The sequence below is a fragment of the Tetrao urogallus genome (genome assembly GCF_951394365.1).
Source record: "Tetrao urogallus genome assembly, chromosome: Z".
NCBI classification, from domain to species: domain Eukaryota; kingdom Metazoa; phylum Chordata; class Aves; order Galliformes; family Phasianidae; genus Tetrao; species Tetrao urogallus.
Window position 1 is genome coordinate 33,921,434 of NC_136816.1, and position 22,822 is coordinate 33,944,255.

The following is a 22,822-nucleotide window of genomic DNA, read 5'->3' on the forward strand; positions in this document are numbered from 1 at the left end:
ATACATCTCAAAGCATGCAAACGATCATTCTTGAAGCAGCAGGATTTTGAACTATGGAGGAGGAGGTAGTACTTTCTACCAAATGGATGAATACAGGATCGATATCTTAGTACATAACTTAGGCAATGATTTACACATCCATATCCACTATTCTTCAGGTCACACTGGATTCTAAGTACACAATGAACTTTCAGGATTGCACATAGTCTACAGAACAGTAACATATTTATGCAACATGCAACTGTTTCATTTGAAACATGAAATGATTTTATAGTGTTAAGGCTATGATGGTTACTAATAATATTTCATGAATCAATAAAGCATTATAATCACACACATTCCCTTTGCCTAAATTGTTTATAATCCCAGCTGCTCTGTGCTGATCTAATGCTAAAGTATTCAACATTGATAAATGTAGGACATCTTATCTGTGGTGGACATTGAATCAATGATGTTTTTTTGGTTTACACTCCTCAGATAACTGGAAAGCAAAAGCAAAGTAATTGAAAAGGGGACAATAAGTGTATTTATTGTAAATGAATTTCAGAAGAGCTTCTGCAAAGTAGGGGAAATTAATAACTAGTGCAGCCAAGTTATATTTGCCAGCACTTATTTTCTAGAATTTTGATTTTCTCTCTATTACTGAATTTTACATGACAAGTACACACCTAGATCTATGTGAAACGTAAGTAAAGTCTAGGGACTTCACTGTTATATCATATTTGGTCCCAGAGGATCTAACGATCTTCACCAGCCTGCAAGTTACAATTTTGTACATTTGTCTTCCCACATATCATAAAATAATCTTAGTGGTATTTTGGTTTTGTTTTTTTTAAATGGAACTTGAATAATACCACCTACTTTTCTGGACGCTGTCATCACTTCTGTCACATCAATAAATAATATTTTAAAGAAACAACAATAAAATGCAAGGCCTATTACGTAGTTGTGTTTTCTATAATCCAAAATTATGGCAAAACCGTGAGAGAACAGTAGTTGAAATTGGTAGATTAACTTACTTGGAAACTGAGAATAAGACAGTTGGACTAAATGATCTTTAGAGGTCTTTTCCAACCATAATAATTCTATGATTTAAGACATGCAATCCGAACAGACTGTGTGAACTGAGACCTACTTCAGTAGAAGAGACTTGCTTTACAATCCTTTGTAAAAATGTTCAGAAAATTAAAATATAAAAAAGGATTTTGTCCAGCAACTCACAACACAATTAATAACGGTTTGAAACATCAGGGGCAACAATTTCAAAGTTTTAAAAATGCTATTGCTACCAGAATTTGGCAGAGACTGAGGAGGCAGTAGGCTTCAACTGAAAATAGTGAAGCAGCTGTTGCAGGCACATGGCAACCTGTACTTCCAAGAGGCAGTATATCAATGGCAGATAAAAATTACTGAAAAAGAAATCAAGTCCAAGATACGCTCGTATAAGAACAGAAAGCCATCCAACTGACTGTGTGCAGTTTTCATGGGGACAACTTTATTAAAGGAAGTGGGAAAACAAGTTGTTTTGATGCCATGTGTATTTTAGGAAAGATGGTCATTGACATTGATACCATGAATTCAAATGCTCTAAAATTCCTCCAGACATCTCCGTGGTGGTGTAAGCACCACCAGATCAGCACGATGCTTCCAACATTCTTTAATGAAACATGCCTATAAAGATGTTATGTTAAGGTCAAACTTGCTCTTCCAAAAACATCTCTACCTCTAAGAGATAAAAACCTGCTGAAACACTCACTTTGAGGATGTACTTTCAGTACACTGCAACGTGACTTCTGAATAATGATACTGAAAATACAACCTTCAGATACCCATTAGCAACTCTGTGGTGGGGAGAGAATTCATAGTTAAAGATGAAAACCCACAACTAGCTATTTAGTCCAAGATCAAATCCATGATCTGATACAGAAAGTTTCTCTGACCTCAAAATAGTATCCTTACAACTTATTTCTAAACAATAATATGTAACATACATATGATGACATACAATGTGTATATCATATAAATAATAATATCTACTGGGATCCTGGTGAGCAGTGGATAGTTGCTAGCTAGCAAAATATATAGGAATTTGAAAGTTCTTTGTATTTATTTACTGTTGCTATTGTTGTTATTGTTTTTCCTTTTTTACCTGAAATTACAGGGGAAAAAAAAAAAAAAAAAAAAAAAAAGAAAAAATCCCCACAAAGATAAATATGCTTGAGCATGTATTCTGGACAGTCCTGCAGCACTCGTGTAACAACTAGTGTTTTCCTTCTTCCTCTGGCATGAAGAGACAAAGAAAATGAAGCTGCCGTGTTTCTTGCTCAAAAAAACAGAATACCTCTTTCATGGGTACTGACCTCTGAGTCTTGCTGATCTCTTGAAGCAATCAAAAACCTTCCCATCAGCTCCAGATAAGAAACATATTCAAGACAAAAGCCAATTAGCTGTTAAGCCATATGCTAAGGATAACAGCCACTAGTTGAATCATGACTTTTACTACTGATTTTTATATTGACCAATAGGTTTGTCAGCCTTTTAAAACTATCTTTCCCAAGACATCTTCATTTTGGCGTTTAAATTTCACTGTGAGCCCAGAAAAAACCAGGAGAGCAGACAGAATAGCTAAAACATCCTGGAAAAGGATTCCCTTCTGTATTAGCTTTGTATGGCACTGTTTTTGTAGCAGGGTGGCCTCTCTGAGCAGAGCCCAGCAGCTGCCCCATGTCGGATCAGAGCCAGCTCCCACTGCTCCAAAGTAACCCGCCACTGCCCAGAGCTGAAAGACCCGTTTAGGGCAGTTCCTGAAAGGCCATATTTTTTCCAAATAAAACAGAATTTATTTAAATTTATTTTTTAATTTTAATTTTTACTGTTTTAAATTTATTAGAATTTAAAACAGTGATTATCATCTATATCTTTATGAGGAGAAAGTCCTGCTAAATGATAAGGGTGTAACAAGCAAGGTAAGATTTTGACATCGCTTCTATCAACTTTGGTGGAAGACAGCAAATTGTTACATGGTATTCTGTTACAATCTGCCCTCTAAAAGTACTTAGAAGTTCAATGTTTTTGCAGAATGCGTGGGAAAAAAAGCATCAGACTCCAGAGCAAAGATCTTCTGTCATCACCTCTGGCCAGCAGAGAGTGCAGTCTGAGGCTCCGAACCCTCAGGAGCACATTGTTTCTGACTAGGTGGCTGGATGAATCCACAGGTCACAGTTGCATTGGCCAGCGTTAAAATGACTTCAGGTACATAGTACGTATTGATACATATGCATGAGATGCACCTTTCCTACATGTTGATTCCTCTCATTCATTTGCATGTCTTTCTATAGCTACAGTAAGAAGAGCAATTTTTCAGGCAGCAAGATGAGTATTTCTTTCAAAATCCCTCAATTGCTGTGGAGGGGAAGGTGGCAACTTATTCCTGTCAAATACAGTTTTTTTACATCAGCTTCACAGCCATTCTCCTGCACTAGAAATATCTCAAACATGGTTTTCTAAAATAGCATTTGACTGTTATTATTTCATATCCTGTGTCCAATTCAGTAAAATGAATTATAATTGTCTCTAAATTTGAGATATTTCACTCATTCAGGGGCCTCCTCTTTCCAAAACAGGTTAAAAATATTAAATCCTCTAAGAATTGTTTCCACTGAATAAAAATTAATTGGTTGCAAACTTCTTATCATAGGATATTTTTATAGTCAATTAAAATTTATTGCTGTGCAAGCCCACCTGTGTCCATAATTGGCAATTCTCTATTCAACACTTCTGTAAAAAAGGACCTTCCTCCCTCCACCCTCTACTTATGTAGATGGGAGAGTGGGAGCTTGGGAATGTGAACCTGATCCAGCATTGACTGACCAGGCAGCAAACCCTTATTGTTCTAGAGATACCAAACATAACTCCTTTCTAGTAGGGATAAGCTCAGTCATTCTGCACATAACACAGCTTTTGTGTTCAGCAGTACAAATAGAAAAAGGGAAATAGAATGACTGCTGGAGATTTGTTAAACTTAAAAAGATCCTGATGAACAAAAGTGTGGAATCCAGTCCACAGTTATTTTAGAAATGCAACATTATTTCAAATGCACTTTGTTCCTCCTTGCTGGACACACACAGTGATGATAGGTAGAATGAAGGAAAACTTAAAGATATCTGTGAAAATCTGACTTTTGACTGGAGGGTTAAGCCAATTTTAGCAGGTCATTAAACTAAATCCAGTGAAGTATACTCCTCAACCTAACTGCATGTCCTTTCCAGCTAAAAATCCCCAAATGACTTTTTTTTTCTGAATTGTTCAATTATTGCCTAAACTGAGATTCCTATAATTATGTTTTAAATATCACTTTTAGAAATTAGAACAAGGGAGGCACTAAAATGCTTCAGCCAGTATTTTCCAGTCTAACATTTAAAAATAAACTTCTACCTCCAAGTTACTGAGCAGTACATATGCCAAACATGAGGAAGTCTGCTTTCCAATTTTAGAATGGGATCATACAACAATTCATACAAATGCTATTTTTATCATGAGTGTCTGAGTCTTACTTCTAAAATCGCATGCAATGCCAAAGAAACTTACCCAAACTATAACAACACTCTAAGCTATGACTGAATTTGAAATATGTATGTCTGAAACAAACTCGGTGACTTACCATTTTATATAAGCAATTTTCTTGAGTTTTTTAATTGTTCAACAAACAAAAATATGTAAGTGTTGGGCCTTATTTAGCAATATTATGTGCAACTCAGAGGAATAGCTAAATAAATTAAAATGCCATTTTGTGACAATAACCTTTATTTTCAAATAATAATAATTCTTATTACTTTTTTTTGTGTTTGCCACAAAAAGATAATTTTTTCCACCCTTTGTTCTATCTGCAAAGACTTGCAGATGCATAATTATTACCTAAATAGAATGTCTTTTTGTGTATTTTTTTTCCTCTCTGTTATTCAGCTGGCAACTATGCATATTACAGTGCTATACTGTGCATTCCAAAATCCCATATTCTAAGAAAATCAGATGTGAAGTTGACAGTAAAATGATTTTTTTGCTAATTTTTGAAGAAAGACAGAATTAATGATTCATTTCCACAAAATTTTTCCTTATTGACTTATTATCCTGAGGGATGATTATCCATTAATCAATTTACATTGCTGATATATGCTAACTTAAAATTTAAAGGACTTTGGAAGGATATTTTTATCTGCTAATCTCCAAGGAGGTTAATAGCAAAATAAAACAACTTTTTTCTTGTGGGGAAGCATCTGTTCTTCAATATGTACTTTTCTTGTACGAGAATAATTAGTTTTATAAGTAGAAATTATGCTTTCTTCAGATTACTTCTCAAGTATCAACTCATTACACTTCAAATATCAGTAATTCTCTGCAATGATGTGAAAACATACAAAAAAGGCTCATTGTTCAGATAAGAAAGATAAAAGATAAGGTGATTAGCAAACTTCAGTATTGAAGCAGCAGCACACTGTTGTTTCGACTAGTACTTATTACCAAGTTTTAAGTGATTCTAACAGTCACAGTTTAACTTAATTAAACAAGTATGAAAATTATCCCTTTTCATAACTCTTCCCCATTTTTTCCCCCCAAATTACAAGCTTGAGTGACCTACTTAGCAGGTCATTCTTATTGCCAGTGCCCACAAATTTACCATATCTCAGCAAACACTGCAAGAGTCTCTTGTTTACTGTCCCAGTGTTGCTATTCACTCATCTACAGTTATTATATACACCTACACAGAAAAATTGCAAAATAAAACATAACTAGAACCAGTGTATGTCCAAGCCTTAAGTTACACTCTCATCCAGCAAGAAATTTCTCTGCTGAAAATTCTTCTAATACCATCTGTAAAACTTGAGTAAATAATTGCTAAAGATAATTAGAAACATAAGATCATTCTGTAAAAAAATTGCTTGAATTAGTTTGGATTGTTAATAATTGACTATAACCACTAAACTATCGTGCATTCTGCTACAGATCTACCCCTTCATTTTTCATTTTCTCTTAGCAAAAGGAAACAGGAAATCTATAAAGTTTATAACTTGGGCAAAAGTCAGGATCTTTTTAGTAGCAAATGGCTTCATTAGAAAACATGCTATTCATAGGTCATATTATTATTCATATTAAGTACTTGAGCTGCTGCTAGAACATCCTTTAAAATTTATGAAATCACAGAAAGATATTACCTACACTGATTCAGAAGAATCCACAAACTATGTTTTACTTCATTTTTTAAAAACAGTTTAGTGAAGTTTTGCTACGGGTTTCCTTCAGCTATGCAGTCTATTTCCTCAAGTAGGATGATCCAAAAACCAGCCATGTATAAACAAAACCAGAAATACTGTGAATAAATGAATATTCACCAATGGAAGAACTCTTTTGACAATGTATTTCTAGAAGTATGGTTGGTTTACAAGAGACCATCCATATGTATGGATTAAGTTTCCTTCCTTCACTGTAGTTACAAGCCTTCCCTCAGCCTTCCTCCTCCTCTCCCCCCCCCCCCCCCCCCCCAAAAAAAAACAGATCAGAGAGGAAAAAAAAATATATTTAAATACAAGTATTTTTAGCACTGTAAGATCAGGCTATCTTCCACTGTTCATTCAGAATCAGAAATCATGGTAGTGTTCTCCTGATGCTCACAAAAAGTTGCAAGTATTCTGAAACATCTGTTGGTAGTAGCTATCATAATCAGGAAACACTGTTCAAGGTGGAACAGGCGAAAATAATTAACTTGAGCAGATGGATGAAGCAGTTGCTCAGTAGCAAATCTGAAGAAGATCATTTTCATAACACAAGGTACCAAATCAAATGCACATTCAAGGAACACTCAAGATAAGATAGCAAGTTTACCAGTAAACAGGAGCAAGCTATGAATAATGCAGCTTCACAGAGGCAATAAAAAGGTAGTAAAACGAGAATGAGATGGAAAAGTACTTTTAGGAGTTTATGAGATAAAGAAACTACCTAGTGCTAATTCATCCGTTACTAAATTAAAAATGCCCAATGCTAAATATTTTATTTTTAAAAAGATAAACTTAATAGGGTAGCACAGGAAATTAACACAAAGTAAATGGACACTATGAAAGACAATCTATGCAGAACATACCTTCCAAAAGCATACAGTCTTTTAGTTTTAAACTGTAATTAAACTAGAGCAAATCTATTACACAGACAGAAACAGAAACCATACTTCAGAGAACAAATCATCAGTGGCATGAATAAAGTGGACTTAAGTGAGCTCATAGGTGTTTTCCTGTTCTAAAAGCTGTTTCATTCTTCTGATTCTACTATTTCCCAGCTTAAATCACTGACTGAAGTTAGTGGTGTTATGTCATTATTAGCCTTGCGCGTGATAAAAGTATTTTATAATCCTCCAGTGAGTCACTTCTGAGGCAGCACTACATGCTGGAGGGTTGCTGATACTTGATTTGGTAAATGGTGTTTTCAACAAGACATTCTGCCTTCTCACAATGTGTTCCCAGGAAAACATCTTTCTGACAGCATGTATTTCAGAAAAGCTTGCTTATTTTCCATCTCTTATGATCCTTGTTGTTATCTATGTAAGAAAACCTTACTGAACAGCAAGCTTCAAGAGAACCATTGTGCCAAAGCACTACCCCATTTATGAAAATGATTGGCCAGAAATTATCATGTATTCTATTTTATAAGATTAAGCTTTAATACTTTAGAAAATACAGAAGCTGAAAGCGTAACTTTGCACACAGAATTCTTTCTTTCACAGCAACAGGACAATTTCATTTTTATTTACTGGCATGACTCCTTTAACTTACACAGAATTAGTTACTCTTGATTAGTACTGGTATGCAGAAGAGCCTGGAAACTGACCCAGTATTTACAAGAGATAAAATGCCTTTTCTGAGAGTTTGATGGTAACAAGAGATTGATTAACATCATGATTTTGCTGATTATAAAAAACAAGTTGAAAGGAGTGCATATGTGTTTTTATACAGAGCTATATACATATACATACTGTTCCCTGGACAGAATTGGAGGCAAGATTAAGGAAGGCAAAAGATACACAGCACTGGTAAAGGAGTACAGATCTCTATGAGACCAGTGTCATGATGTATGACTGCACGGAACACAAAATGTTAATTTATCCACTGGAAGGAAAATGTGAAGTAAGACTTCTTCAAGCAGTGTAGGTGGAAAGTATTTACCCTCAGCATTTGCACAAGTCCCTGGTAATTGTCTGAAGCTAGACATCATCATGAAGATGTTGAACTGAGGGGAAGGCTAGCAACTCTGTCTTTAAGAACCATGTTGTTATGAAATCATACAGAACACACAAGGTTGTATACAGCTAATATAATTTTATACAACGAAGGAAGAAAACTCTTGAATAAATATTTTTGTAGATAATAACGTAAGTGAGCTGAGTGAATTTTCTTCGTGTCCAATTGCTGACATGAATTTCCTGAGCAAAACCAACCCAAACATTAAAAGTGAAAACACCATGGAAACAAGCAAAGATACTATAATAGAAAAAGCCTCACATATGGGAAAGATACAAAAGGAAATATGTTCTGATTTCATTTTCAGAATGGACAGCATGATGCATATCTCCTAATCCCATTAAGTGAAGTAATCTCTTCAGTAAGGAAGTTTCCATTCAAAATTTAGTGTAGTCTTTGATATTACTTGTAAATTAAGAGACATTTAAGCTACCATGCTAGAAGACTCTATAGTGCAGTATGCAGAATAAGATTCATAAGCAGAAAGATGACAATTTCAGTGTAAGGCACAGGACACTGCTGCTCTGCTTTTGGGACACCTCTGGAGCAGAATTTTTTCCAGTGGCTCCACCACTCAAGAAAGGTAGTCAACTGCAAAGAATACTGGGTGCCTCATAAAGTTCACACTGCCTGGTTAGCAAGCTAAGCGGTGCCATCCTAGGCAAAAGAACAGGCAGAAAGCTTCCTATACAAACATCCTTGCTCACTCATCATGCAACCTATATAAGACAGCAAAAATCAACTCCATGGAGTTCTTCGGTTGCTGCTTATAATGCAGATAATTCACCACAATTCACAAAAAAAAAAAAAAAAAAAAAAAAAAAAAAAAGGCATATATGCCTTCGCAGACCCAAATCTATCAATACAGTAAGAAAATATTTTCTGAAAAAAACCCACATAATTTGAATACATCTTAAGGTGTTTTGTTTCTCATTTACTGCACACCAATTTACAGTTCTCTAGAGAGTAAATAAATTCATAAACAGATAACAGAAATGTATTGAGAGCTACAAAGCAGCCTTAACAGTCTTGATTTCAGGTATAAGGCCTCCCCAGATGATTTAATAAAGCACTAATTGAACAAGGTTTTTTATTCTCTGAATGACAGTTCCATTTCTTTTAGTACAGTGTAAATCAGTTCCTGCAAGAGTCTGAGAAGTGCTGAAGGCGGCAAGAGTAAGAAATCAGAAAGGCTACTGATGGAAGAAATAGAGGAGATTCGAGCATGCTGATTCTCAAAAGAACAGCTATATTTTTGCTATGTTTTACCTACAAACTCAGTAGATGGGAAATTACGAAACTACTTGCTAGTCATTCTGAAGCTTACAGCACACACTCAAGTAGACAGTGTTCAGTTTTCACACAAATCAAAGTTATTTTCAATTCTTGAAAATAATAAAAATAAAAAAAAATAATTCAAATCTTCAAGGAAGATAGCATACTCCTATCTTCCTTGTGATTTCAGAGCTGATTGTAGAAACAAGTAAGGCATATCCTCAGAGAGACAGTTCTAAGCAAAATTGTACTACTCTTTTATTTTGGAGAGCCTGTTTAGTACGTTACAACTACAGTTATGCAACATCAGTTTATCTAAAATACTTAAAGCAGCTGTTCTACAACAAACTGAATTTTCTATTTATTTTCTTGATTAAAACATAGTATTAAAATCAAGGTCTTTCTTCCAGAAATGACTGAACATCAAAATGTATGAGTATTTTGTCCTTTCTCTTGCACCTTTCCAATTAAAGCAAATTTTCTCTTCTTTCTCTTCGTATTAAGATGTAGAGTCATAATCAAAATTGCTTATTTAAAAATAATACCTTTTATATACAAAGTGAAATGCAAGTCTCCAGAAAGAACAGAGAACAAATATTTTGAATTTACCTTTGGTATGCCTGAAGTATCAAGCCAATTCTGGGAGATACTTTCAACAGTTAACTCAGACCTAAAAAAAAAAAAAAAAGTTAGAGAATACACACAAAAATAGACGTTTTTCACATTAAATTTAACAATGAAGTAGCTAAGCAAAACCCAGAATTCCCGGTACTGGATGTAATACAGTAGTAGTACATTATGGATTTTTTAATGAATAATACCATCAGAGATGATATGAGCAAACAGACAGATCAGATTTTTTGCATGTTTAAACAAAGGCTATAGACAGAGAATATTTAAGATGGCAAACTGCAGTTATGAAACATAAATTATGAATATGTGCTCCCATTTTTCTTTCTTCTACTGAGAAAAAAACACAAAGAAACCCAAAAACATGGGATAAGTAAGTTTAGCTGGAGACACTCAAAACCAGTTGTTACAGAAGCAGCCTATAAGTAAATATAAAGTACTAAAGAAGATTAAATAAAAGAACAACTTCCATTATCTTATGGATTTTAAAGGCACCGACAGATTTTAATCCTGAGAGTTACTGAGTAGTTAAATATACTTTAGTTTAAGTTTAATCTCTCCTACATTTTCTTGATTTGCTGATAACACTCAACGTGAAGTCTGGAATAGTCTGGAGCTTCAACTAATACAAAAGAAAATAGCTTGTTTTGACCAAGCAATTTGGGACTAAAATAACCACAGGCAAAATTATTTGTACATTCAGAAATAATATTTCCACTTTTGCTTCTGCAAGTAGCTTGTGCTGAATTTACTTCAACATAGGCTGAAAACTTCCCAACTTACAGGGAAGCAAATTAAATTAAAAAAATTACACTATTCATGCAGTATGCCAATGCTGAAAAATAACACTGAAATAAGCTGTCTATAAATTCTGAGAATAACATGCACAGTCCTGTGCACTGAAATACCTTGGCAAGACTCATTCTAGTATCTGCAGCTACCCTCAAGTGAAGATCCATAACCCACAAAGTACCCAGAAAAGAACCTCCATTCTGAAGTTCTAAAGCAGGAAGGTAAGCTTCTCAGCACTGGTTTTAATTTAACTACATGACAAAGAATTCTATTGGTTTTTATTTTCCCCAACTCTGACGAAGTTCTGCTTAAAATTCTGACCCCACAGGAAGTTTATTTATGGACTGTATCCATGACTATGAAAGAATTTGCAATGAATTCATCAATCGTTTTTACTGAATGATTTTAGAACACCTTTGAATATTAACTTTTGCTAACAATCTGCCGCCACTTGGCGACAGATCAATCACAGTTATGTCTGACATGCAACTAGGAAAATTAATGCTAGAGAGCTTATGAAGTCTTGAAAGCAGTCAATCATTATGATGAAACACTCAACAAAATCATAGAATAAAAATTTGTGTGTTTACTGCTCTTAGTAATTATTATAATTATTTTTAATCTTGTCTAATTTACTTTGGACTGACCAAAGATTTAAATTATTGATGGTTAGGATGATTAGCATGGTTAGCAGCAGCACTTTTCCAGACATGGGTTGTATCTTGACTTAGATATTCTTAATTTCCCTGAATTCAAGATGAAAAGTTTCCCCTCCATCTCTCAACAGAACTGTACGTTATATTCCTTTAAGGTAAACTAATAGTTACAATCTCTACTCCACACCATCATGTTGTCAGATCTACCACGTCTACTCCCACTTAGCAATATTCTGAAGGAAGTATCATTAACAGCAGGCCCACTTAATAGAATAAAATTCTGTCAATTTGAATTAGAGGCAGGAGTATCTGATTAAAATAGAGTCAGCTGTCTACTCATTGAGTAATTGTTCAGCGGTACCTGCAAAAAATAAGCAGTCTGATCACAATAAGCTTGTCCAAAATACACAGGAATTTTGTAACAAAGGCAAAAATGAATCACCAGGTACCTTAAATGTAAAAAAGCCTGTGCTTACAAGTGCTGCCCTGTGTCTTTCAGCTACTAAGATATACTTGCATACACAGGACAGAGCATCATACTAAATATTGTAAGAAGCTGCAAATTAAAAAGGAAAGGGTCATTCTATTCATAGTGACAATGCCATTTATATGTGTTTACAGTCTCTATTCTTTTAACAGTTTTCTTCATTTTTTGATCAGTCATATATTATGTTGCTGACTAAGGAGGCTTAATTTGGAAACATAACCAGTCTATTTAGTAATAGTAGTATATTTCAACAGCTCATGCAATTTAGGTCCCAACCTTTCTCTAAGGCTCTTAACAAGTGAGAAATGACATTATAAGTCTGGCTGAGGTGACTTAAAAAGTTCCACAAAAAAGAATAATTCCCTAAAAGAAAAAGAAATCTCCCTAATTAATAAATCTGAGAAGTCAAAAATATATCCTGTAACACTAGGAAATAGTAGACTGTCACGGTCTGAAAAAAAATATATATATATAAAAATTTTCTCATACTGTGTGATCCAACCACAGCATTCAAGAAAAACCATTTTTACATTGGTGAGGATTATGAATTTTCAGGAAATTACCATTCTATATCTCTGATCACTACAGAAGTTGATTTTACATAGGTAACTGAACAGAGATGTCATACTTGTAATGGGATGGTCTTCTACATTCAAGTGAATTATATCTAGATTTGGTCCACTTTTAATACTACCTTGTTTTTTATGCAAATTTGGAACATTTAAATGCTAGGTCCTTCCGGCATTATTACATTTATCTCCATGCAGTATTCTAAAAATTGGTGTCTAATTAATCTAGTCAGTTGAATTCCTTCCAAAGAGAATGGGAGGAAAAAAAAGATAAGTCCAAACAGTCAGTACACTTTCCCTGGATAAGACAACTTTTTTTTTCTTGAGAGCATCTTACTGCAGTGTTACTGCAAAAAGCACACATAGGACAAGCTTAAAATGAGACACCAAAATTTTGTATAGTCAAAGGTAGATCAGGTGAATCATTTAATTTATTCTTTCTCAAGCAGCATAATCAGAAGAACACTTTTCCACTTTTTCTCTCATGAAACCAGCACAGCTTTATGTTCCAAAGCTGTACAAGAGCTAGCAGCTAGGTAAAAATGCTTTTACATACACGCTTAATTTGTTTTACCTAGGGATAAGAAACACAACTTCACATTGCCAGTTTCTCCACCTCTTTTTAACAGCCTAGGCAAAACTTAAAATGCAAGATTTTCTCAGAAAAAAAAATTATCTCGGTTGAGTGAATACACTGTATTTGCTACGTAGTGACTTAATTTACTATACCCTGTTGGTTTTTTTTGAGCCTGTGACAGATGATGGTGACAGCATATTTAAGAAAGGAAAGATATGCAACAGCAGCTGGGAACAATGAGTGAAAAAATGTAAGCAATAATACTGCATCTCCCGAGATCAGTGCAGGGCAGGAGGAGCTCCAGGTGCAGAGCAAAATCTCCCTTCAGCCCAGGAGAGGCCCATGGAGGAGCAGGCTGTCCCCTTGTAGCCCATGGGCACCAACGCAAGGCAGACCTCTACATTCAGCCATGGAGGAGCCCATGTTGCAGCAGTGGGTAAGACCTGAATGAGATACAGCCCATGGAGAGCCCTCAGTAGGAGCTGTGCTCCAGGCTGGAGCTGCAGCCCTAGAGAGCAACCCTCAAAGGGGCAGGAGGGCTAGGGGAGCTGCTGCCCATGGGGACAGTGGTGGAGCAGTGCCTGGAGTGTGGGCCTCACAGTACGGAGTTGTGTTGGATCAGTGTTGGGAGAGCTGCCACCTGAGGCAAACCCACCTAGTATCAGTTTGGCAAGAACCTCTTGTGAGAGGGGTCCATGCAAAGTAGCAGCAGAGTGACCATGAAGGAGCAAGAGAGAAAAAGTGTTATGGACTGACTGCAGCTCCCATTCTCTGATTCCCTGCAACCCTTGGAGGGAGGAGGTAGAAGATAGAAGACAGACTAGGAGGCAAGTTTTTAGCTTGCTTTTAGTTTATACTGCTTTGACCTGTTATGAACTGGCAGTTATCTTCCTATTTTGAAATGTTTTGCCCATGATGGTAATTGTTTAGCAATCTTCTTATCCTTATTTCAACCCCTAAAATCTTTTCCCCTTCTGCCTTTGAGGAGTGGGAGTGAAACCTATCAGGATGAAAGCACTACACCAATTTAGAACATTCTTGATAGCATTTATCAAAAATATCAACTTTCTGTACATACTACTTTTTTATTTTTCTTCAAATGTTTTAGTGTTATGGAGACTATTGCGAAGATCTGCTCTGAATGAGTTGAGAGTCAATACTTAACTGAGAAGTCCTTGGAAAGGTTTCTACCAACTTCCAGCCAAACCCAAAAGATACATCACAGACTCATAGAATTGCTTAGATTGGAAGGGAGCTCAAAGATCATCTAGTTCCAATCTCCTGCCATGAGCAGGGACGCCACTTTCCTCTAGATCATACAAATTACTGTTTCAAAACCCACAAAGAAAGGACTCAGAGCCAAGTATTTCTAGAGGCTGCAATTCAGTAAAGCACCCATTTTCAGAAAGGGCACTTACCATCTACTTATGTTGCATTTCAGCATCTGTAGGACTTAAATCTGTATGTCTGATTTTCTGAATTGCCTTCTGTTTTAGATAGTGTACCAGGCTAAGGGAATCTGAGCTTATAAAATAGTATGGCAATCGCTTTGCACCACTGTTCCCTGCTGTAAGAACGCTAGTGCCTCCTTTATCTTATCCCTTGTCAATTGTTTAGATTAGCTGATCAGATGATGAATGATCTAAAATATATACGTATAGTATATATACGGCCAGATGCAATGTTTCAGAAAAAGCTCTGTAAAATACTTGCACTGATGATAATTTCAAAGTTAAAGTTATAAAAACTGTCTACATAGCAAGCTTTCATTGCACTGGGCCCCAAGGCACTTTGGAAACTTTAAACATAAACCCACTTAATTCCTCAATCAAGAAAGAGAATCCACATTAAGAAAAAAAAATTTTGTTCAAATAAACAGAGAACATGAAAGAACATAACTTTTTTGTAGGCTGAGAGGGAGGTAAAGGAAGGCAAAAAGTTAACATATCCAGCTGAAAATACTTCAATAAGCATATTCACTTCATCTGGATATATGCATTCGTTCACATAAATTATTTTCAAAGTAAGACATTCCAGCTAGATGATGAAGCAAAGAGTAGTGACCAATTGGTGGCTGTCAAGAACCTAATAGCTTCCTACAGATAAGTTTTTTTTTTTCCTTTTAAAAAATATTTTTTTTCTTTTGAAGTGGAATCACAAATACTGGGAAAAAAGGTTGGGAGCCTTCCAACTGTTCATCAGAATCAACATATTCATGGTAAGTAGCCTTCAGTGTGAGTATCCAAGAAGGATAGCATGAAAGAAAGAGACATATACCTACGTAGACAAGTGTTTTGAAATTACAGCATTATTTTAGCATTGATTTCTTAATAAAGTGAAAGTCTATGTAGATGTCCAAAGAATGTGGTTAGTAGGTCCGAGTTATTAGCAATATGAATAGCAGAAATATAACACAATCCGTTCTTTGACTATTCTGCATTATTAGAACAATAGATTTATTAATCCTCTTATTTTACTGAATCATTGAATCAAATAAAAAAAATCACCACAGAACTAGCACAAAAAAGATCTGCACTCATAAAGAGCACAAACAGCTGCAACTCTGATTTATCTGAGGTTGACAAATCTCACTCTGTACTACAGGACCTTAAAAACACTGAGTTTCTGCATGGTTTACATGCTGGGCAGATGTGAAAAGGATCAGTTTACATTAAGGAATATAGATTTAAGCCTTAAGAAGAGCAGAATCACAGAAAGTTTTGATCAAAAGTTAGTGGACCACTATACAAAGACATGTAAGAGTAGTTTTGTTGTTGTTTGGCTTGTTTCTTTAAAAAAAAAAAAACTGCAATGAAGTCTCAAATTCCTCAAATATGAGAAAATAAGATATCCCAGTTACAAATGAGTAGTATTACAGATTTCTTAGTAGTTACAAGTCAGTATAGAGCTACAGCCAGAGCATATAATATTTTAAAAGGCTTTGAAACAATAACAGATAATGTCAATAGGCAAGTCTCCTTCTTGTCATTAGCCCCTTACAGATAGAAATCGACCTTAGGTGCAAACTAGTTGATTCTAGGCCTGTTGGTCAGAACCCAGCTGCAGTACAGAAACAGAAGGATCTGTCTCTGAGAATGGATTCCTGTAGCTAGCAAAACTGAGTCAGAGTAGGAAGGAAGTAGCTAGGTATGTAGTCCTCCTACTCTATGTATGGAAGACAGCAAAATCAGGGACTGCATCTCCAGATGTCTGTATTTTGGAGCTGTTCATCATTGGGAATGTACTAAAAAAAGCTCTTGTAACTAAAACCTGGTGTACTTATGTTTGGCAAAAGACAAAAACTTACAGTCTGCTGCATCAAAAAGCAGAACAGTAATGTACCATTACTCCATTACTACCACTACTACTACTACCAAGTAATAATTACAGAAAATTTCCACACTTTAGTGCAATTGCTTTCTGCCAGTTCTAATGCTACTCTCATTATGGAAGTCTCCCAATGAGCCAAACTCTTCTCTTAGCAACAGTAAGTGTGCCTCTTTTGCCATAGCTGACTTAGGCCTTGGCTTCATTCCATACTAGTAATTTATTTCAAGGCAATATTAGAATGCTTAATATTTTTCAAGGAAGCAGTGTTTAGGTTTAATGTTAAAATTTTACTTGGTAGAATTGCATAAGAATGAGTGATTTTGTGTGCTACAAAGAATTCGAATTGTTGCTCTGCACTTCGTGTGTACTCTATTTCTGTGGTTGAACCTTTGTGCAAAGAAGATCCACTTATCAACAGATAGTGTTGATAACAGATACTCTGTTTTTACCTTTTCGCCCTTCACTTTTCCTTCAGGCTGTTTTTGTTTACTACCAACAGCATGCATTCAACAATGAAAAAAAAAATCTTTGTAGCAGACAAGAAATAAATGCCTCCTCTCTATTTACGTGTTCTGTTACTCCAGGCACTGCTGTTGATTTCTACATTCAGGGTGATTTTGAGAGTACATAAGTTCAGATAAACTATATGTCTGGCTGTAAAATTAATTTCCATAGATCTGAATTTTTCTATGTATTATTCTGGAGAGTGATGCAAAACAAATACTTCCATACTTCCTTTGCATTGGTCTTACTAAATGTTTACATGTATCTTGGCTGAACATTGGCTGCTTATTCAAATAACACTTTACATTGGGCAATGGAAAAACATGTGAGAAAAGGAAAGTGAAGTTTCTTTTAGCAAATCAAAGTATAATCGAATCACTAGATAATTCACTTCCTCATATTCTGTATATTCTCCACTTAATATTCCTGATTTCTGTGGTGCTGGGAATCCCTATCCAATGATACAAACCACACAGCATTCCAAGGTAAATCTTTGGAAACCGTAACACCAATATCTCAATTATAAGTATCTTCCCTGTCTCTCACTCCCTAGAACAGAAGCCTTTCACTAAAAATCTCAGAGCATTTCGCTTTATACTTCCCTTTTTTTTTTTTTTTTCTGGAAAAATCTAAACTCGATAAAGACTTTCAGAATCATGCTTCCAAAAAATGTGTTTTTTCCAGTAAATGTGCTATTTTTTAAAATATGCCAGAGTTCACTGCAGAAGAATCTGTATTTGTAGTACAGTCCACAGTAATACAGAACTAACCAACAAATAAGCAGCGACAGATTCAAGTTTCTGTTAAAGACATGCTGTGTCATGTTCAGCCAGTCATACAGAGGATTTCAAAGGACATGAGAGACGCTTAACACTGGATTTCTGTAAGTGTTTTTCATCTTTCCCTCATTTGGCACACTTTGCGACAAGGAGAGGATACTACCATAGTACTGCTTGCGTAAAAACCTTCTCTGCTCTCCTAGATCCAGGGCAAAGCTCTTCTTCTTGCTCTCAGGCTTCATGTGCCAAAAGCAGCACAGGCAGGAGGATCACAGATTAAGCTGAGCAGCTGTGCCTGGCACTTCAGATCACACAGTGAACACAAAACCTTTTTTTTGGTTGCCTTAATATTAGAGACACAGCTTGAGGAGGAGCATGGAATAGCAATATCACAAGTCTTATATTTTTGCTTCTACGTGTGAATGAGAATTTATAGAGATAGATGCATATGCTTGAATGCAACATACAAATAATAAAAACAATAAGTGAAATACTTTTTCTGGCTAGCATTGCTGAAAATTAAATCTGACTCCACTATTAGAATTCTATGACTTTATTAGCCTTGTTCTCACTTACTCTTTTTGTTCAGGTATGTCTTCCAACAGCATAGAAAGAAAATCCTGGAAAACAAACAAAACACCACAAATAGTGTGTTTATGAAGAGATAACTATGTGTCTGCATTGCTAAAAAGCAACAGATTTTTAAAGACTGCATATAATAAACGATAAGAACAAAGTTTACATATCTGCCCTGGTGCTATACTGCTCAATTATTCATACAACAAGCATTATGTTTGTCAGTTTTTCAACTCATTCAAGGAAAAAGTGTCAATATTGAAAGAAAATGGACTTGAAAAGCTTGTTGACTATTTCAACATAATCCTTTTTAATTTCTCTATAAGAATACACAAACTATAGCTGTTAAAAGCTGGAGATTCATATACTCAGAGGGTCATAAACATCAGAGTCAGGGGTATTCTTCACATTCTCTTCATTGTTCTTGTGCTATCACGTTATCATTAATGTGTAATTATTTATGAAAATATCATTAATTATATGAACATATTTTAATGTTGGCTTTTTTTTTTCATTCCTCTACGCACCCAGTTGATCAGAAGGCCACACCTACCCTGACAAAATTCTCAGTCTTGCTGTGAATCACACCATGGAGTAAATTCTTCAAAGAGAAGGAAGACAGAATTTCTTTCATGGATTAAGAAGGAAAGTGCTATGACAGTGGAACAACATTACTATCATCCTCACTTATAACAGTGTGATAAGACCTCTTTATAGAAAGTTCCACTTGACATTACTGAATGGCTCTCTGACACCCCATGCTATCCACAACCTAGCATTATTAAAGACAGTCACTCTTCATCGGTCTAAATACCCACAAAGCATAGGAATCCTTCTTCACACTTGCTAAAAATTTGGACTCATCTCTTCTGTCTTATCTTAATTGTTCGTATTTCAATGCTCCAAAACAGAATAGGAAAACAAAGTACTTCATACCTCATATCCACATGTCTTCATGTCTTTTAACATTTGCTGGTTATTAATTCTGCCTGACATAACACCATCATAGGACTGAATTTTCAGTTGCTTATAATTTTACCAAACATTAAATATCAGGAGTGACTTTTCAACCTCAGGCTATTTTTGCCTTCCTTTCCAAGTAGAATGGTTCAGAACAGTTAAATGGCAAATCTGGGAGATTAAGATTTAATGCCATTTTTTTAAGAGACTCTAGTGACCTTAAACTTTGAAGCAAAGACTTGTGGATGGATGGCTGAGTCAAATCACAAAACAAAATACAACTTGCATTTTTTTTCTGACAAGAAATTCAATGAAGTCAGAAAGAAAACACAAGTTAGCAATTATGTCACCACAGTGCATTATTGTTAACAAATTGGCTTATTAATATATATTTTAAATTATATTGCATTATTTTATAATTTTGAATGATCTGTTATTATTAATAATATTAGTAGTAGTAGTACTAAATAATCTCAATTCCCTATGTACTCCTGTTGCTTCTCTGTGGCTGGAAACTCAGAGGCTAAAAAACAGCTTTTCCTTATAGACAGAAAATGTTACTCTGAAGTTTGTGAAATGAATAATGAATATTAAAGGAAAAAAATCTTTTTTATCAAAAATTCAAATCTAGATATTATTAGTGATATTATACTTCATGATAAAAAAATAATTTCAGTTCAACTCTCTAATTAAATATACATGAATAAAGTTGTATAAAAGCAGTAACTCAAGATGGTATATCTAAAGGAATGTTCAGTTAGTAACAAATGCATTTTTGCTCCAGATGCATTTACATCTAATTCTTTATGGAAACTACTGACTCAAACTATCTCAATCAATTATGCAATTTTAAAATTACTTAAAAAATTGGCAAACATTATTTTGTCCCTTTTGGGGGTGAAAATAAATAATAAGTACCCTTCTTAGGATGCAGGTGGAAGACTGGATGCCTGAAAAGCCAACTGTGTGGGATGTGGCAAAAGAAGGATGTCCAGCATGGCAAGGAAGGTGATTGTCTCCCTCTGCTCTACTCTTGTGAGGCTCCACACGGAGTGCTGCAACAAGGCCTTGGGCCCCAAGTACAATGAAGACATGGAACTAGTAGAGCCGGCCTGATGATCAGAGGGCTAGAACACTTCTCCTATGAAGAAAAGTTGAGGGTGCTGGGCTTATTTAGCTTGGGGAAGGCTCTGGGAGACCTCACTGTGGCATTCCAATACTTAGAGGGAGCTTATAAACAGAAAGCAGACTGACTTTTTACACAGGCAGATAGTGATAGGACAAGTGGAAATGATTTTAAACTAAAAGAGGGGAGATTTACCGGGAGGCTGGTAATAAGCGGTCCACCCCAGGAGACAGTCTTAGGAGTGGTGCTCTTTAACATCTTTATCAATGACATCAATGATGGAATTGAGTGCATCCTCAGCAAGTTTGGTGATGACACCAAGCTGAGTGGTATGGTTGACACAGTGGAAGAAAGGGATGCCATTTAGACCTCAATAACTCGAAAGGTGGACCTGGGTGAATCTAATGAGGTTCAACACAGCAAAGTGCAAAGTTTTGCACTTGGGCCAGACAAACCCCAGGCATCCATACAGACTGGAAGGAGTGGTCCTTGAGAGCAGCCCTGCAGAGAAGGATCTGGGGGTTGTGATAAATGAAAAGCTTAACATGAGCCAGCAGTGTGCTCTAGCAGCTCGAAAAGTAAATAGTATCCTGGGCTCCATCAGAAGAGGGGTGGCCAGCGGGGACAGGGAGGTGATTGTCTCTCCACCATGCCCTTGTGAGGCCCCATCTGGAGTACAGCATCCAGGTCTGGGGCCCCCAGTACAAGAAAGATGCAGCTGTTAGAGAGTGTCCAGTGGAGGGGCTCCCGATCAGAGGGCTGGAGCACCTCCCCTGTAAAGACATGCTGAGGGAGCTGGGCTTGTTCAGCCCAGAGAACAGAAGGCTGCGGGGTGACCTCAGTGCAGCCTTCCCGTACTTAAATGGAGCCTACAAGCAGGAGAGGAGTCAACTCTTTACAAGGGTAGATAATGGCAGGACAAGAGGAAATGGTTTTAAGTTGAGGGAGAGAAGACTTAGGTTGGATATCAAGGGAAGTTCTTTACCAAGACAGTGGTGAGGTGCTGGAACAGGCTGCCCCAAGTAGGCCTTGGATGCCCCGTCCCTGAAGGTGTTCAAGGCCAGGTTGGATGTGGCCCTAGGCAGCGTGGTCTAGTATTAGAGATGGAGGTTGGTGGCCCTGCATGCAGCAGGGGGGGTTGGAGCTTCATGACCCTTCAGGTCCCTTCCAACCCAAGCCATTCTATGATTCTATGATTTAGATTAGATGTCAGAGCGTGTTGAGGTACTGTCACAAGCTGCCCAGAGAAGTTGTGTATGTCCCATTCCTGGAGACAGTCAAGGACAGGTTGAATGGGGCCCTTGGCAGCCTGATCTAATGGGCAGCAACCTTGTCCACAGCAGGGGTTTGGAACTCGTATATACGCACAGTTTAAATATAATCAATGAAAAGTCAAAATATCTAAGTTTGTAAAACAATTCTATTTGCTTAAACTTTAACAAATAAAAGAAGTTGAATAGAAAGAAAAGCATATGGTATGGCAAACAGAGTGCCAACAACTGAACAATTAATGGAGAACAAAATACCAAACAGCTGCTTTACATCTGATTAGCACCTAATTTACAAAATCTTTGGGAAGATCTTTTGGAAAGATCTTTGGGGAAAAAAATATAAATAAAAGAATTGTGATCATATAATAGTTAAAGATTGTCCCACATTGCATACATGTAAGGAAAGCCAGCAAAGGTTCTTGCTACACAGCTAAAATATTTCAACGAAATAGGTAGGAATATGTTTACAGAATCACAGACTCATAGAATGGTTTGAGTTGGAAGAGACCTTAAAGATTGTTTCAAATACCTCTGCCACTGTGTAGGACATCTTTGTCTAGATCATACTGCCCATAGCCTCACACAAATTGGTCTTGAACAGTTCCAGGCATGGAGCATGCACAACTTCCCTTTGCAACCTGCTCTAATGTCTCATCATAGTTGTCACAAAGAACGTCTAATCAAACTTTACCCTCTTTCAGCTTAAAGCCCTTGCCCCTTGTCCTATCACTGCATTCCCTGACAAAGAGTCCCCTACCAGCTTCCTGTACGTTTCTAAGTACAGGAAGACTGCAATAAGGCCTACCTAGAGCTTTCTCTTCTCCAGATGGAACAATCCCAGTTATCAGCTTTTCTAAACAGAATAGGTACTCCAGTCAATTGAAAGAGGAAACTAATTCAATATGAGTAAAAATGGCCCATCTATTTTATTTTACAAGCACACGAGAGTAAAGAAAGCAAAGACCCTTGTCCTATAGGCTGCTGTGGCTGGGACAGTGTCAGAATCCA

At 36.3% G+C, this 22,822-nt stretch overlaps 1 protein-coding gene across 2 annotated transcripts in view; it reads right to left on the reverse strand.

The window, feature by feature from the left end:
* AOPEP (aminopeptidase O (putative)) overlaps positions 1-22,822 on the reverse strand; it is a gene marked incomplete at both ends in the record, with an annotated part of 161,235 nt that overhangs the window by 66,550 nt on the left and 71,863 nt on the right. For both annotated transcript variants that reach the window (XM_079549007.1, XM_079549006.1), the window contains 2 exons: positions 10,167-10,227; positions 18,458-18,501. In XM_079549007.1, the coding sequence (XP_079405133.1) occupies positions 10,167-10,227; positions 18,458-18,501 (105 nt within the window). The remainder of the gene's footprint in view (positions 1-10,166; positions 10,228-18,457; positions 18,502-22,822) is intronic.